At 46.8% G+C, this 19,158-nt stretch overlaps 1 protein-coding gene across 1 annotated transcript in view; it reads right to left on the reverse strand.

Moving 5' to 3' along the window:
- The window catches only part of ATL1 (atlastin GTPase 1), a 116,998-nt gene extending 105,889 nt beyond the window's left edge, over positions 1 to 11,109 (reverse strand). Inside the window, exon 1 of the mRNA XM_068254175.1 lies at positions 10,974 to 11,109. Within this exon, the coding sequence (XP_068110276.1) occupies positions 10,974 to 10,995 (22 nt within the window). The 5' untranslated portion in view covers positions 10,996 to 11,109. The remainder of the gene's footprint in view (positions 1 to 10,973) is intronic.
- Between the last annotated feature and the right edge of the window lie 8,049 nt (positions 11,110 to 19,158).

Below are 19,158 nucleotides of genomic sequence, written 5' to 3' on the forward strand. Positions count from 1 at the left end.
TCCTAGAACAAATGGGTGCTGAGTCTATAAACCAGACTGCGACAGCAGTCCTACAAATACAGTAAAAAAGTGTTTGACTCGCACAGCAGCAAGATGGATTGCATAAAGGTTTGTATTAAATAGACAGAAGCATAATTGTCCAAAGACAGAGATCATATAAAACACAACAATAGTTTACACTGGGTCACACTGGATACACAAGGGTTATACAACACAATTCCCCTAGAGACATAGAGCCCACATTAGCAGCAAAGTGCATCAAACAGCTAGTGGCATACAAAAAAAGCAACTACACAATTAGTACAGTGCACATAGCAAGCATTGAATAAATGGCAGTGTAATGTCCCATAGGGGTATAATACCCTGACAGCGCCGTTTCGGGGGGGGTCCCTTCGTCAGAGGGTATCAGTTAGAGGCTCCTGAGGCTGCTGCAATTGAATCCGGTTGTTGCAAAGATTAAATAGCTAGTGGCACAACAAGAGCACGCCCGCAATGGACACCCGGGCCGGCCCGTCTGGCGTCATTGACGTCACGCGGCGTGCGCCGCGAGCACCATGACGTCACTTCCGGTTCCGCCGATATCCGCCCAGCGCTGCCAGCCAGGTCAGAGTGGCTTGAGCCAACTCCAATATGGCCGACGCGCATGCGTGGGCGGAGATGGAGAACCAGGACATCCACCATGGCTCACTGAGAATGCTAGGGGCAAACGGTGGTGTAGAAACAAAGTCCAAAGTGCGGGTCTTGACAGATGGAGATAGGTGTCCATTATCCAGCGGCGTGTGCAGTGCCATCTAGTGGTATAAACAAAAAATACACACACATAAGTAAATACAAAGACAAAAGAGGGACTATTTTAATCCCTTAAAGAAAAAGGAGCACTAAAAATATAAGCAAAGTTAAACTAGGTGCAAGAAAGCACCAGCAGTGAGACACGACATATGTTGGATTACCCATACACTGAACAGGCACAGAGCAAACCAGGGACACCAACACCAGTATATAGACCCACTTATTTAAGGAAAGGGACCAGACTAGTGTCCTCATTCATACCATGAGGGAATTTGCTATTCAACTTGTAAATCCAATAGAGTTCTCTCTGCATCAATTTCAACTCCCTATCACCTCCCCTATACGAGGGGGCCACCGCCTCCACTACCCTGTATCTTAACTGTGTGATATTATGACCGGCCACAAAAAAATGTCTGGCAACCGGTGAATCCATCTCACCGCAGCGTATATTGCTGCGGTGTTCACTTATCCTGGTACGTACATCTCTTGTAGTTTGGCCAACGTATAATTTGCCACATGGGCAGAAGAGGCAATAAACCACGTATGTGGTTGCACAATTGGCAAAGCTTTTGAGTATAAACCTTTCCCCTGTACGTGGGTGTGGAAAAGAATTACCCCTATAGACATAGCTACATTGTGCACAGTGCCCGCATGGAAACATACCCGTAGGTTTTGGTAGATTCGAGAGCCAGTCTCCATGACTTCTGATAGTTGCATTGACACTTTTGGCATGAACCAAGGAGTCCTTTACATTTTTAGACCTTCGAAAGGCGCAAATTGGAGGTTCACGGAATGTATCAACCAATGCAGGGTCACTGTGCAACACGTGCCAGTGTTTTCTGATCACCTTCTGTGCCTGTAAAGATAGGGGTGAATAAGTAAGTACCATAGGGATACGTTTAGAGTCAGGTTTAGGATTGTACGTCAATAGAGAAGATCGATCCTTATCCGCGGCTCTAGCCAGAGCCTCAGAAAGGAGTTTTTCATCGTAGCCTCGTTTCCTGAAGTTGCTGAACATGACGCCCGCCTCCCGATAGAAAGCCTCATCGGTTGAGGAAATGCGACGTAAACGCAAAAACTGACCATAGGGAAGTCCCTTCTTCAGACGCTGCGGATGATAACTTTTAGCCTGCAGGTATGTGTTTTTGTCAGTGGGTTTCCTATAGGGAGAGATATGTAAACTACCATCACGAAACGTCACCAGTACATCTAAAAAATGTACAGCAGACTGGCTATAGTCCAACGTGAAGGAAATTGTAGGAAGATAGTGGTCAAGGTCATCCTTAAAGGACAACAATGATGCTTCACTGCCAGCCCATATGAAGAATATATCATCAATATACCTCAGCCAGCACATCGTCTGGCTGAGGTATAAAGGATGGGTATACACATACCTGTGTTCGCAGGCATCCATAAAAAGGTTAGCATAGCTGGGGGCCACATTGCTCCCCATTGCTGTGCCTTGCTGCTGTTGAAAAAAGCTATCCTCAAAACGAAAATAGTTACGGGCGAGCACCAGGTTCAACAACCCCAGGAGAAAGTCTGTTAGTTCAGGAGTGAGATTCATCTGGTTTAGGTTATCACGAATAACCGCCATGCCGGATTCGTGTGGGATCGAGGTGTAGAGGCTAGTGACGTCCATCGTGCAGAGAAAGATTTGGGAGTGAAAAGAACCAAAGTTGGAGATTCTGGAAAGAAAGTGTGTGGTATCAAGAAGGAAAGATCGCATGCAGGAGACCCTAGGACGTAAAACCTGATCTAGTAAAACAGCAAGTGGTTGGAACACTGAGTTGGTCCCTGCCACAATCGGACGACCTGGTGGATTTACCAGGCTCTTATGGATTTTTGGTAGGACATAAAAAAGAGGAGTGAGAGGAAAAGGAGTCGAAAGGAAATCGTATAGCTGTTTGGTTATAATGCCAACCTCTAGGGTTTGGAGAATTAAGCTGTCGATTTCTTGCTTGATTGTCACAGTTGGATCACCTGCAAGTTTCAAATAGACATTGGTATCGTTAAGTTGTCTTAGTATTTCCCTCCTATAGTCTGAGTAGTTCATCACCACCGTGGCACCACCCTTGTCGGCAGGCTTGATAACCAGCTCGGGGTCAGAGCACAATGCTTGAAGTGCTTTACGTTCTTCTGTCGATAAATTGGAATGAGCTGGATGATCAAGCCTACCGACATCGGAGAGGTCCCGTTGTACCATATTAACAAATGTTTCCACAGCATGGCATGTAGTTGGTGGAAGCCACTTACTTTTGGCCCTACACATTCTCAGATCAACTTCTGGCGGAAATGGATGGGCCCCAGGAGGAGGTGGTCTACTAGTGGAATCGGATTTGGAGAAGAAGGCTTTAATTCGAATGGACCTAAAAAAATTAAAAAGGTCACAGTCTAGTTCCAGTAAAGAGCCTGAATGTGTGGGAACAAATCCCAATCCTCTGCCTAGTACCTTTGTTTCAGTATCTGTAAGTGCACGGGAAGATAGATTGACTATCAATTCCTTCCCTGGGTCTGGCTCCTGGTTATCCGAGGATCTGGGTTGCCTCCTGCCCCTCCTCGTCCTCTTCCTTTTCCTCCCCTGCCTCTCGGCTGTGACCCTAAAAAAGCTCCGTCTGAGCCTGAGGACCCCTCTCCTGAACTACCCTCATTCAATTTATGTCTTATGTTTTTCAGGTTTTTTGCACCCTGTCGCTTTGTTACATTATGTCTTTTGCTGACTTAAGTGGTCTCTCTAACCGATCAGCGGATACTCTGGCCTTTACACAAACTGAGATAGACAGTGTTGTACACCAGTACGCCAACACTCATAGTAATATCTCCACTGACATCCCTTACCTTAAAAGACAGTTTGAGGACTACCTCCTCCTGGGGCCCATCCATTTCCGCCAGAAGTTGATCTGAGAATGTGTAGGGCCAAAAGTAAGTGGCTTCCACCAACTACATGCCATGCTGTGGAAACATTTGTTAATATGGTACAACGGGACCTCTCCCATGTCGGTAGGCTTGATCATCCAGCTCATTCCAATTTATCGACAGAAGAACGTAAAGCACTTCAAGCATTGTGCTCTGACCCCGAGCTGGTTGTCAAGCCTGCCGACAAGGGTGGTGCCACGGTGGTGATGAACTACTCAGACTATAGGAGGGAAATACTAAGACAACTTAACGATACCAATGTCTATTTGAAACTTGCAGGTGATCCAACTGTGACAATCAAGCAAGAAATCGACAGCTTAATTCTCCAAACCCTAGAGGTTGGCATTATAACCAAACAGCTATACGATTTCCTTTCGACTCCTTTTCCTCTCACTCCTCTTTTTTATGTCCTACCAAAAATCCATAAGAGCCTGGTAAATCCACCAGGTCGTCCGATTGTGGCAGGGACCAACTCAGTGTTCCAACCACTTGCTGTTTTACTAGATCAGGTTTTACGTCCTAGGGTCTCCTGCATGCGATCTTTCCTTCTTGATACCACACACTTTCTTTCCAGAATCTCCAACTTTGGTTCTTTTCACTCCCAAATCTTTCTCTGCACGATGGACGTCACTAGCCTCTACACCTCGATCCCACACGAATCCGGCATGGCGGTTATTCGTGATAACCTAAACCAGATGAATCTCACTCCTGAACTAACAGACTTTCTCCTGGGGTTGTTGAACCTGGTGCTCGCCCGTAACTATTTTCGTTTTGAGGATAGCTTTTTTCAACAGCAGCAAGGCACAGCAATGGGGAGCAATGTGGCCCCCAGCTATGCTAACCTTTTTATGGATGCCTGCGAACACAGGTATGTGTATACCCATCCTTTATACCTCAGCCAGACGATGTGCTGGCTGAGGTATATTGATGATATATTCTTCATATGGGCTGGCAGTGAAGCATCATTGTTGTCCTTTAAGGATGACCTTGACCACTATCTTCCTACAATTTCCTTCACGTTGGACTATAGCCAGTCTGCTGTACATTTTTTAGATGTACTGGTGACGTTTCGTGATGGTAGTTTACATACCTCTCCCTATAGGAAACCCACTGACAAAAACACATACCTGCAGGCTAAAAGTTATCATCCGCAGCGTCTGAAGAAGGGACTTCCCTATGGTCAGTTTTTGCGTTTACGTCGCATTTCCTCAACCGATGAGGCTTTCTATCGGACGGCGGGCGTCATGTTCAGCAACTTTAGGAAACGAGGCTACGATGAAAAACTCCTTTCTGAGGCTCTGGCTAGAGCCGCGGATAAGGATCGATCTTCTCTATTGACGTACAATCCTAAACCTGACTCTAAACGTATCCCTATGGTACTTACTTATTCACCCCTATCTTTACAGGCACAGAAGGTGATCAGAAAACACTGGCACGTGTTGCACAGTGACCCTGCATTGGTTGATACATTCCGTGAACCTCCAATTTGCGCCTTTCGAAGGTCTAAAAATTTAAAGGACTCCTTGGTTCATGCCAAAAGTGTCAATCCAACTATCAGAAGTCTTGGAGACTGGCTCTCGAATCTACCAAAACCTACGGGTATGTTTCCATGCGGGCACTGTGCACAATGTAGCTATGTCTATAGGGGTAATTCTTTTCCACACCCACGTACAGGGGAAAGGTTTATACTCAAAAGCTTTGCCAATTGTGCAACCACATACGTGGTTTATTGCCTCTTCTGCCCGTGTGGCAAATTATACGTTGGCCAAACTACAAGAGATGTACGTACCAGGATAAGTGAACACCGCAGCAATATACGCTGCGGTGAGATGGATTCACCGGTTGCCAGACATTTTTTTGAGGCCGGTCATAATATCACACAGTTAAGATACAGGGTAGTGGAGGAGGTGGCCCCCTCTTATAGGGGAGGTGATAGGGAGTTGAAATTGATGCAGAGAGAACTCTATTGGATTTACAAGTTGAATAGCAAATTCCTTCATGGTATGAATGAGGACACTAGTCTGGTCCCTTTCCTTAAATAAGTGGGTCTATATACTGGTGTTGGTGTCCCTGGTTTGCTCTGTGCCTGTTCCAGTGTATGGGTGATCCAACATATGTCGTGTCTCACTGCTGGTGCTTTCTTGCACCTAGTTTAACTTTGCTTATATTTTTAGTGCTCCTTTTTCTTTAAGGGATTGAAATAGTCCCTCTTTTGTGTTTGTATTTACTTATGTGTGTGTATTTTTTGTTTATACCACTAGATGGCACTGCACACGCCGCTGGATAATGGACACCTATCTCCATCTGTCAAGACCCGCACTTTGGACTTTGTTTCTACACCACCGTTTGCCCCTAGCATTCTCAGTGAGCCATGGTGGATGTCCTGGTTCTCCATCTCCGCCCACGCATGCGCGTCGGCCATATTGGAGTTGGCTCAAGCCACTCTGACCTGGCTGGCAGCGCTGGGCGGATATCGGCGGAACCGGAAGTGACGTCATGGCGCTCGCGGCGCACGCCGCGTGACGTCAATGACGCCAGACGGGCCGGCCCGGGTGTCCATTGCGGGCGTGCTCTTGTTGTGCCACTAGCTATTTAATCTTTGCAACAACCGGATTCAATTGCAGCAGCCTCAGGAGCCTCTAACTGATACCCTCTGACGAAGGGACCCCCCCGAAACGGCGCTGTCAGGGTATTATACCCCTATGGGACACTACACTGCCATTTATTCAATGCTTGCTATGTGCACTGTACTAATTGTGTAGTTGCTTTTTTTGTATGCCACTAGCTGTTTGATGCACTTTGCTGCTAATGTGGGCTCTATGTCTCTAGGGGGATTGTGTTGTATAACCCTTGTGTATCCAGTGTGACCCAGTGTAAACTATTGTTGTGTTTTATATGATCTCTGTCTTTGGACAGTTATGCTTCTGTCTATTTATGCCACAGGAGCCACAGCAACATGGGCACCATTCCTCTTCCTGTGCTTTTTCCCCATGCCTGCTCCTGTGTTGTGCCACTATGCCTGCCCCTGTGCTTCGCTGCCATACCTGAGCCCCAGCTTCCACCTCCCCCCCCGGTCACTCAGATCCCAAATCTGATTAATTCTGAAATCTGGAGAATATGGTTACTTAATTTTTCTATGTAGGTCGGACTTGGCTTAGTGTTAGAATCGAGTACAGAGAGGGAATAAGAAGAGATATTTCCAAAAAAGTAACTTTAGCAATATGCCAATTGCCAAGCCAAAAACAGAGGCAACTGAAACATATGTAGGTAATAAAGGTTGTTGTTTTTAGGGGGAAGGGGGCTAGGGGGGGGGCCCAATTTCAGTGTTTGCCATGGGTTCAATATTACCCAGCTATGCCCCTGCTCTGCAGCACAGTGCACCAATAGGGTAATATGTGTAGCTCCGCCCCCCTGCTCAGTGACATGCTCCCTGCTGGTCAGGAAGTACATCACTGAAGTTTTGTTGCTCTACGCCTGTGTAGCAATCCAGCATTTACACTTACTGAGTCACCATAGACTTGCACTGCTGCATAATCCATGCAGTAGGCACGGCTCATGCGCCAACGCATTGCAGAGCTTGCAGAGGCCTTGCATCAATATCGTTACTTCTGTTGCACTGCAAGTGTGTAAGTCCCCATAGACTTACATTGCCCTCGTGAGGACCTGTGGCAGAGGAGAGTACTGCCACGCAAGTAAATGTGGTGAGTGTGAAAGAAGCCTTAAAGAGTAACTGTCAGGCTGCAGAAGCTAATTTAAACCTCTATTCTCCTGTGTTAAACAGTTTAGAAGGAAGCCAGAAAGGCATTACTGAAGATAAAAATCTCTCTTACCTTTGATGTGTGCTTATCAGAAAAGCTAATTAGACCCAAGAGGACGCAAGCCGCATACTATACTGCAAAGCATTCTGGGGCCCTCCCCTCGGCTGCTAATGAGACGTTACAGCAGCTTGTAATCAGTCCAGCGCGTAGCACTGATAAATCTCCGGGCATACTTACACTGCAGGAGTCAGCTATTGTTCCTAGCCACACAGCTCATTAATATTCACTGCACACTGTGTTATTCAGTACCAGCTTTTCTGTGATCAGGAAGCAGGCAGGACATGACGACACATTTGACAGAAAAACATGGAACCTGCCATGAGCTGTCAGGAGCATCTATCTCTGCATATACTATATACAAATTCTGTGAAATCCAAACGTGGACAGTGAAATGCATATGTAATGTAAGTACAGCCAATATTTAGCTACTGATATATGTGTTTATTTTCTCTGAGACCTTATACCTAACAGCTCCTCTTTAAACAACATGGACGAATATCAATCATTTCTGCATCTATCTATTTTTTAACTTCTCACTTTGCAGTCTATTCATTTTTTCCCTACTACTATGTGTCGGAAAAAATCCTCTTCAACTGTAAGATCTGATTGGGCGGTTTGTGACCCGGTTTAAAGTGAATGGGAACCGCATTAAAAAAAATTAGACAGATACTTACCCAAGGAGAGGGAAGGCTCTGGGTCCTATAGAGCTTTCCCGCTCCTCTCCTGGTCCCCTCGTTCCGGTGCTGGCTCGCCTGGTAGCAGTATTCTACTAAATCAGCCAAATACTGCTTTACCCGGCCGAAGGAGGCTTCAGAAGCCTTCAGGGAGCCCAAGTGCTCCTGAAGAAGGGCGGCCCTGTAATGTGCCTGCACAAGCACGCTCTCTTGCACGCTCACGCCTGTGCAGTATGGAGCCGCACGCCTTCGGGAGGACACGGCTCCCGAAGACTTCCAGATACCCTTTCGGTGGGGTATTGAAACGGGGGGGGGGGGGGGGGGGGAGCCAACACAGGATAGAGAGCACCGAGAGAGGAGACGGAAGGCTCTATACAACCCAGAGCCTTCCCTCTCCTTAGGTAAGTATTTGCTTCATTTTTAAAAAAAATGCGGTTCCCATTCACTTTAATGTGAACCGAGGCTAATCCTGACATGGTGCTGGAAAAGTAAAATATCGTGTGCGGCTATGTTACTAATTCTGTGCATTTGGGCAGGGCCGGTTTAAGGGGCTCCAGGGCAAACTTAAGCTAGGGGCCCCCTACCCCCCAGAATAGATAGGCAGAGGCCCCCCCCAGTATTGATAGGCAGAGCACCCCCCCAAGTATAGGTAGGGAGGAGTGTGGAGGGGCACGTGCGCCGCCGAGCCACACATGCGCAGAAGCTGACGACTGGTGACAACCGACGGAGGGTCCGAAGAGGACGGCAAGGGAGCTGGAGGAAGCCCCAGGTAAGCATAAATATGGATCATAGTATCCCTGGTACACTTTAAAATGTTATCTTCAGATTTCACTGGCACCAATTCTCTATACTGAGTACTATAGTGCCACAGTTGCACATAATCCACCTTGCACCTAGGCATCCCGGGCTCCATGGGCACAGGCATCTGATACTGGACACTAGATATGTAAGTCAAACCCACCAAATCTCACAAAAAAAAAAAAGAAGCCAGGTGACCATCAATGGTAGGCAAAAACCGCTTTCTTGCCTAGGGCCAATTTCATGTTAAAGAGAAACCATAACAAAGAAATGAACTTTATCCCAATCAGTAGCTGATACCCCATTTCCCAAGAGAAATATTTTCCTTTTCACAAACGGATCATCAGTGGGATCTGTATGGCTGATATTGTGTTGAAACCCCTCCCACAGCATGATGTCAGGACCATGGTCCTGACAGTTTCCTGTCTGTGAGCCTCATTGCATTGTGGGAAATAACAGCTGTTTACAGCTGGGCCCAACTGCCAATAAAAGCAAGCACCATCTCCTTCCACTGACATCACCTGCCAGCAGTAAAAATGTCACCATGTGATAAATGTCAGAATGTAAATCAGAGAGAGGAAAGATGTTACAATGAGCAAACACTGACAATCTTTTATACATCATTATTGTAAAAATGAAACACTTTTGTTCATTACGTTATTTTCACTAGAGTTCCTCTTTAATCCATTTCTGCCAGGGGTCTTTGGCCTCTGGACTTCAGGCACAGTGCTGGCTTCAGCTACCGTCTGCGCTCTCTAAAATTTAATAAGCTATTTGGTTTGTGGCATGGATAGTGTTTCTCACTGGGTCCCATATTTCTCGCAAATTAGTGGCCGAGACCAAATTGCAAGAAGCAGCAGTTGATCTTTGAGGTTTCCCACTGGGACAGAGTCACAACTAGACTAGCGTCCCCTCTAGCTGGATAGTGTAATGGTTTCTGCCTCTGACACAGGAGACCTGGGTTCAAATCTCAGCTCTGCCTGTTCAGTAAACCAGCACTTATTCAGGAGGAGACCTTGGGCAAGTCTCTCTAACACTGCTACTGCCAATAGAGCGCGTCCTAGTGGCTTTGAGTCCGCCAGGAGAAAAGCGCATTCTGTGTTCTAGCTAACTATACTGGGGCATACCTCCCAAGTTTTTGAGATGAGAAAGATGGACACTGCCCCTGATGGACACAGCCCCTGATCTCGCTCCCGTCACACCCCTAGTCATGCATACCATAAAGATTTCATAAGAAAAATGTTGTTTTATAATTCAAACCACACTGTTCCTTTCTATCATGGTTCATTTTCCTTCATATTAACATTTTAAAATTAGTAATATACCAATTTAAGGGTTGGGAATAAAGTTTAGAGTCAAACAAACACATTTTTTAGTAGAGACAGGGAAGTAGCAATAGGGGTTGCAGAGGTTGCGACCGCATCGGGGCCCTTGGGCCAGAGGGGCCCCGAAGGGCCCTCCCTCAACTACAGTGTAAGCTCTCTATTGGTCCTGTGCTTATAATAATCACTTCTATAGATACTTTGAATAGTGATAATCATGAACAAACTGTTCCCCATCCCCTTCTTGCACCTCTGACACTGTAGTTGCCATTGGCAGGTTTTGGTGCACCGTGTCAATTGTTATGTATAGAGTACTTGGGGGCCCCAATGTAAAACTTGCATCGGGGCCCCAATGTAAAACTTGCATCGGGGCCCACAGCTCCTTAGCTACGCTACTGAGTAGAGAAATATATAGATTTACATAGAAAGAGGTACAAATGAGGAGGAAAAAGGGACAGGGCTCCCAAAGAGGGTCTGTCCCTAAAAGAAGGACAGTTGGGAGCTATGCTGGGGGTTAAATCTGACTTACTACCTATACTGGGGGTCAGTTGTGACAATTTAATTGCAATTCATTTCCCTCCTACATTTTCAAGGATGATAATGCAAGACCTGATTAATAATGATAAGATACCACACGAAACAAATCACACACGAACCTGGACGCGTCGTCTCAGGCATGACTGGTGATGGTTTGTAGCAACGGAACACAAGATGGCGACAAAGTACGCAGCAACTCGAGGACCAGCAATCTGCAGTTGCCAACCAGGCAGCTCTGTGCGCCCTCTGGCGGCCACAGAGGGAACAAGAATTTCAGAGACGAGTGCGAATTGATTTTTTTTTTAATTTGCAACAACTTTATGACTATAAAAAGAATGGACAGGATCTCGTGACTCGGGAATGGGTGGGAAATATTGAAGTGTTGTGTCACGTGAGTGGCATCAAACCTCGATCGCATAAAATTTGACGTATCATGTCAACGTCATTGTTTCAGTATCCGTGTTTGTAAAGAGAATAATTTCGCCCTCATGAGCTGCTATTACGTGCAGCGTAAACGTGAGAGTAGCATGTAAGCTTTGCAGTGAGTCACAGTCACAGCTGGCATGGCCACAACTATATACTGTCAGCAACAGGACAGGAGGAAGCAAGCCGTCTATAAGGAAATCATTTCATGTGCTGACCTAGAGTGACCAGATTTTTGTGGGTCCAACCTGGGACAGGGAGGGGGGGCGCGGGGAGGGGGGGGGGCACGCGCAGTACGCCGCGGCGAAAAGTGGGAAGGACTGAGGATCGCGCAGCGCTGAAGAACAGGGGGGGGCTGCGGTGCGCGCGGCACAGCTAAAAATGGGCGTGGTCATGACATTATATGGGCGGAGCTAACGTAATGATGTAACAGCGAGGCATAAGAAAGCAGTGTTTACGCCATGATGTGGACAAACGAGACTTTGCATCATGGGTGTGCAGAAACTGTGTGATGCTAATAGTATACCGTAACCACAAAGCAGCAAACATATCCATCTATGACCATTAAATAATAAATGCAGTAACAGTTACCCCGGACACCAGAAAATAAACGCAATGGGCAACATGTCAGCACAAAATAAACGCAATGCGGGCAACATGTCAGTACAAAATAAACGCAATGCGGGCAAACATGTCAGTACAAAATAAACGCAATGCGGGCAACATGTCAGTACAAAATAAACGCAATGCGGGCAAACATGTCAGTACAAAATAAACGCAATGCGAGCAAACATGTCAGTACAAAATAAACGCAATGCGGGCAAACATGTCAGTACAAAATAAACGCAATGCGGGCAAACATGTCAGTACAAAATAAACGCAATGCAGGCAAACATGTCAGTACCAAATAAACGCAATGCGGGCAAAATGTCAGTACAAAATAAACGCAATGCGGGAAAACATTTCACCAGAAAATAAACGCAATGCGGGCAAACATTTCACCAGAAAATAAACGCAATGCAGGCAAACATTTCATCAGAAAATAAACGCAATGCGGGCAAACATTTCACCAGAAAATAAACGCAATGCGGGCAAACATTTCACCAGAAAAGAAACACAATGCAGGCAAACATTTCACCAGAAAATTAAGGCAATGCGGGCAAACATTTCCCCAGAAAAGAAACGCAATGCGGGCAAACATTTCACCTGGAAAAGAAACGCAATGCGGGCAAACATTTCACCAGAAAATAAACGCAATGTGAGCAAACATTTCACCTGGAAAAGAAACGCAATGCGGGCAAACATTTCACCAGAAAATAAACGCAATGCGGGCAAACATTTCACCAGAAAAGAAATGCAATGCGGGCAAACATTTCACCACAAAAGAAACGCAATGCGGGCAAACATTTCACCTGGGAAAGAAACGCAATGCGGGCAAACATTTCACCAGAAAAGAAACGCAATGTGGGCAAACATTTCACCTGGAAAAGAAAGCATTTACTCACCTGGCAGAAGTCTCCGGCCTCTGGCGTGCTGCTCCCGGGACCACCTTCCTCCTGCTCGTCTCCCGCGCTGACAGGGCTACGGCAAGATGGCGCCCTGAACCATGATATCTGCACAATCTTTAGTAGATGTCCCAGTGCACAATATACTGACATGTGGCCGTCACCACATAAACTAAATACAAAGGGTCAGATCTCCTATCCACAAAATAAAATGTAGCAGCTTGTTTGCTGCCTACCATAGAGTGACCAGACGTCCCAGATTGCCCGGGACACGTCCCGGATTCGGGGTCCGCTGTCCCAGGCTGCATGAGGTCCCGGGAAACGTCCCGCTTTCAGAAGCCCTGTACTGGAGACACAAATAGTCTCCAGTACAGGGCTTCGGCAGCCATCTTGCCGTAGCCCTGCTCACCTGCCGGTGTCGGAACAGACACCGGAAGACGAGGCTGGAGCGGGGCTGCGGGCAATGAACTGGCATGGCGTCTATAGACGCCGCTGCCAGTTCATGAGGATATGGTGGCCAGAGTCCCGAGGCCGGGACGTCCCGCTGCTGAAAGCGGGACGTTTCCCGGGACCTCATGCAGCCTGGGACAGTGGACCCCGAATCCGGGACGTGTCCCGGGCAATCCGGGACGTCTGGTCACTCTAGCTGACCTGACAAGTTCAAAGTAGAATTCCAGACAAACACGTCATACAAGCCAGTGAAGCCACCCCAGCTATACCTCTCATGAGAGTAAAGTTTCTAATCTAATTTGCTTTCATTGGTCCCTTTTAAGGTGGCCACACACCATACAATTTTTTAAAATATCTGTTTAATTCAAAATTGCAATAAATTTTTCTGACTGATTGTAACATCAAAATTATGACCAATGTACCACACACATATGTTCAATTTTCCCCAATAATGATAAAAATGGAAACTGTGAGAACTATTGATTGGTGTACAGTGTACATACAAAAAGGGTGCCCAGAAATAGCCACTAGTAAAATATTGGCTAATTTGTCGATCACTACTATTTTGCAATGCTAATTCTGATAGTAAAATATTGTTAAATGTTATTTTACTGCAACTAAACCTATCCCTATCTCTACCGATGCCTAACTCTATCCACCCCCTCCGATGCCTAACCCTAAACGCCCTCCCCCATGCAATGCACAACCTTAGAGCCCCTACCAAAGCCCCATCCGCTGATAAACATGCCACATAAAAATAAAAAATATTGTGCGCCACGAAAGCTTAGGCACTACTATAGGTGCCCATGGTAATTTTGGCTATAGGGGAAGTTTGGTATTTTGATAAAGCTCCCAGACCTAGCAATATTAAAGCTATTTATTATATCTTCTTTCTCCTTCTCTATGGATACCAGCACACATGGTATATTACATCACACACCAGCACAAAATCGCAAAACGCTTGTGTTTGCGATTATGATTTTAGATGTGAACGAGGCCTAAAGCTACATTGCGATCTCATTGCAAGGCAACTGACTGAGTGTGAAGGGACATGAACAATTGTTATGTAAGGGCTGGTTCACACTGCAAGAGGTTTTTAAGCACGAGTCATCAAAAGCTCTTGCTAATGCAAGGCTATGGGGGATTTTTTACAAAATTACATCGCTCCAGTATGCACATACATAGTATAACATTAGCAAGAGCCTTTAAAATCACAAAACGCTTAGAAAAACTCTTCTGGTGTGAACTAGCCCTAACTTGCATATTTTGAACACATTATCCAGAAGAAACGCACTGTAGAAAGCATGTTAGAATATCACCATCCGTTACAACTGTATGGGCAGTGAGTTCACATGCAGTGATTGCAGCGCAATGCAACATAATATGCATAGTTTGAATGCTCCCTTTTGTCACTACGTCTACAGCACTGAAGTCCCAGTACACTATCTCAGGCCTCTCCTGGACCTCTGAGCCTCGCTTACTACATCAAGAATATTGGGGTCCTGATACACGGACACTGGCCTTTCCTGTATGGGGGAGCCTTACTAACATTGACAGTAATGGGGCCCTGATATACTGACTCCGACCTCTTCTGTATTGGGGGATCCTCAGTCCTTATATCCACAGCCAGGGGCGTAGCAATAGCCATAGCAGCTGCTATGGGGCCCTGGAGCAGAAGGGGACCAAGGTGGTACTTAATGTATTCACCATGAACCAGGGGAGGACTGGGACCTTTTGGCCTGGGGGGACAACACAAACTAGAGGCCCGTTTCACGGCATCCCCAGCCCAAAGCCATATCTTTCTTGTGTGCAAATCTTCAAATTGTGATGACTAACAGCCCCAGACACACACACACACGCACGCACGCACGCACGCACGCACGCACACACACACACACACACACACTCACACACACACACACTCACACACACACACACACTATGTACCTGATGCCCAACCCCATTTCTCCGCACAATCTACCTGTCTGTGTCTGATGCCTAACCTTAAAGGAGTTATCAGGCTTTTTTTTTTATTTTTATGCAAATAAGTGCTACTTACCCAGGGCTCGTCCAGCCCCAAGCTCCCAGCATGTCCCTTGCCGCAGCTCTGCAGTCAGCTGTTCGCTGCCGCTGCCTCCCAGCCCCTGGCGATGACGTCAGGCCGACTGCGCCTGTGCGAACGGCGCTGTCAATCACCGCCACATGGACCAGAGCGTACTGTTTAGACGCAGAACTACTGCGCCTGCGCAGTACACTCCGGTCCACGTGGCGATGATTGACAGTGCTGCTCGCACAGGCGCAGTACAGGCCGACATCCAGGTCGGACTGGTGCCATCGCCGGGGACTGGGAGGCAGCGGCAGCGAATGGCTGACTGCAGAGCTGCGGCGAGGGACATGCTGGGAGCGTGGGGCTGGAGGAAGCCCCGGGTAAGTAGCACTTATTTCATTAAAAAATGCCTGATAACTCCTTTAAACAACCCCCCCCCCCCCCACACACACACACACACACAACCCTACCTACCGGGTGATGCAAAACCCCACTCCTGCCCACCCACCATACAAACTACTTGTCTGACACCTACCCCCCCCCCCCCTCCAACTACCTGTTTGACAGTGCCTAACTGCCTGCCTCCCCCCTCCCCTGCCGCCAATCACACCACAAGAAGAAAAAACGTTCCTCCTCAGGCCAGGGTCAGAATGGGGATGATTATCACACAAAAAAAACCTCAGAGGGCACTGGCCTGGGCAGAGAATTAAATTTGACAGCAGTAGCAGGCAGGTAGCAAAGTGTGAGTAACTCAGTGACAAGAAGGGAGAAGAAGTACAGAAACAAAATTTATAAAAACCCCCTTCTCCTCTGGCGACCTGGACCCGACCTCCTCTATCCTCCTGTCTCCTAAGTCCTACACCTCCTCCTCCTCCACAGCAGCAAGCAGCTATAGGTGGCATCTCCGACTCCCAGCCCCCAGAGTGTCCGACTCCTCCAGCCAGGACAGCCAGCCAGCCACTCGTAGCCGCAGCTCCAGGCCCCCAGCACAGAAAGCTGAAGAGTGAGACAGCTCACTACGACGACACCTCAGGCACAACAGCACAGGGGAGGACTGTGTCCGACTCCTCCAGCCAGCCACTTGTAGCCACAGCTCCAGGCCCCCAGCCCCCCCCCCCCCCCCCCCCCCGGCACAGAAAGCTGAAGAGTGAGACAGCTCACTCCGATGACACCGCAGGCACAGCAGCACGTTGCTGGCGGCAATGGCTCCAGGCGGGGGGCGGAGTCAAGCAGGGTCAACCCACCGGGCCGGAGAGGACCTAAGCTATTTGTGTCCTTGTGCCGCTCACATCCACCGCAGGCGCAGCCACAGCCACGCACAAGGGCACACCACAGCCGGCCGCCTCAGCCCCTTCTCTGATTGGATACTTCAACTTGCCGGGAAATATCGCGCGAGGTTGCGATCCCCACTGCGAACCTCTCACCTGTGGTATGTCTGCAGCCGCTGCGTATAGCAGTGGCTGGCCCTAATTACTTAAGATTCGGGCGGCCCGGGGGGCAATTGCCCCCCGTCCCCCTGGGCCAGTCCTCCCCTGCCATGAACTTTCTTGTGTTTCTCCACTCTCTGACTTTGTCTCAGTGCCCATCAACTATGTGCAGTGCTGACTGCATGAGAATGTAAATTGCCAATCCATAGAGTAGGGGCAGGTGGCAATTATAAGTGCCTACTTCTGAGGGCCCCATGTAAGTTTTGCTATGGGGCCCAATGACCTGTAGCTACGCCACTGTCCACAGCAATCAAGCATCAGGTAGTTAATTATACAGGATATTCTTAAAAAATTAGCATATTGTGATAAAGTTCATTATTTTCTGTAATGTACTGATAAACATTAGACTTTCATATATTTTAGATTCATTACACACAACTGAAGTAGTTCAAGCCTTTTATTGTTTTTCTTATTGATGATTTTGGCATACAGCTCATGAAAACCCAAATTTCCTATCTCAAAAAATTAGCATATTTCATCCGACCAATAAAAGAAAAGTGTTTTTAAAACAAAAAAAGTCAACCTTCAAATAATTATGTTCAGTTATGCACTCAATACTTGGTCGGGAATCCTTTTGCAGAAATGACTGCTTCAATGCGGCCTGGCATGGAGGCAATCAGCCTGTGGCACTGCTCAGGTGTTATGGAGGCCCAGGATGCTTCGATAGCGGCCTTAAGCTCATCCAGAGTGTTGGGTCTTGCGTCTCTCAACTTTCTCTTCACAATATCCCACAGATTCTCTATGGGGTTCAGGTCAGGAGAGTTGGCAGGCCAATTGAGCACAGTAATACCATGGTCAGTAAACCATTTACCAGTGGTTTTGGCACTGTGAGCAGGTGCCAGGTTGTGCTGAAAAATGAAATCTTCATCTCCATAAAGCTTTTCAGCAGATGGAAGCATGAACCCACTTTTGAACCAGAAACAGCGGCAGAAGCGCCTGCCTCGGGCTACAGAGAAGCAGCACTGGACTGTTGCTCAGTGGTCCAAAGTACTTTTTTGGTTTGAAAGCAACTTTTACATGTCATTCGGAAATCAAGGTGCCAGAGTCTGGAAGAAGACTGGGGAGAGGGAAATGCCAAAATGCTTGAAGTCCAGTGTCAAGTACCCACAGTCAGTGATGGTCTGGGGTGCCATGTTAGCTGCTGGTGTTGGTCCACTGTGTTTTATTAAGGGCAGGGTCAATGCAGCTAGCTATCAGGAGATTTTGCAGCACTTCATGCTTCCATCTGCTGAAAAGCTTTATGGAGATGAAGATTTCATTTTTCAGCACGGCCTGGCACCTGCTCACAGTACCAAAACCACTGGTAAATGGTTTACTGACCATGGTATTACTGTGCTCAATTGGCCTGCCAACTCTCCTGACCTGAACACCATAGAAAATCTGTGGGATATTGTGAAGAGAAAGTTGAGAGACACAAGACCCAACACTCTGGATGAGCTTAAGGCCGCTATTGAAGCATTCTGGGCCTCCATAACACCTGAGCAGTGCCACTGGCTGATTGCCTCCATGCCAGGCCGCATTGAAGCAGTCATTTTTGCAAAAGGATTCCCTACCAAGTATTGAGTGCATAACTGAACATAATTATTTGAAGGTTGGCTTTTTTTGTTTTAAAAATACTTTTCTTTTATTGGTCGGATGAAATATGCTAATTTTTTGAGATAGAAAATTTGGGTTTTCATGAGCTGTATGCCAAAATCATCAATAAGAAAAACAATAAAAGGCTTGAACTACTTCAGTTGTGTGTAATGAATCTAAAATATATGAAAGTCTAATGTTTATCAGTACATTACAGAAAATAATGAACTTTATCACAATATGCTAATTCTTTGAGAAGATCCTGTATATCAGCTTTGCTAATCTGAGTATCCCAACGCAAAGTTGCAGCTGAGCAAAAAAATAAATAAAACAAAAACAGTGAAAACAACAACACCAAAAATATAACCCTGGAAGTTGAATTTGAAATGACATCTTTAATCAGAAACAATAGTATTGCATGCCTACTGGAGTTGGTTATGTTGGTGGGTATAATAAATACTGTACCTCCATTCCATTGTTAGCTTGTCTGACACCTTGAATGTATATATTCCATAACATACAATATATCAGGATTTCTGATTATCTGAGTTTACAGTATGTATTGACGGGCCCGGTTCTCCCATGATGCCAAGTGTGGTGACTTCCTCAGGCAGCAGAAGTCTGGGGACAGCACCAGGCAGAAACAGGAAATAAAGAGAGTGCCTGGCCAACCTATACTGGGGTCAACTATACCTGGCTAACCTATACTGGGGGCACCTGTACCTAGCTACCAATACTGGGGGCACCTATACCTGGCTACCTACCTATACTGAGGGCAACTGTACCTGACTAACCTATACTGGGGGCAGCTGTACCT

Source organism: Hyperolius riggenbachi, chromosome 9, assembly GCF_040937935.1.
Source record: "Hyperolius riggenbachi isolate aHypRig1 chromosome 9, aHypRig1.pri, whole genome shotgun sequence".
NCBI lineage: Eukaryota > Metazoa > Chordata > Amphibia > Anura > Hyperoliidae > Hyperolius > Hyperolius riggenbachi.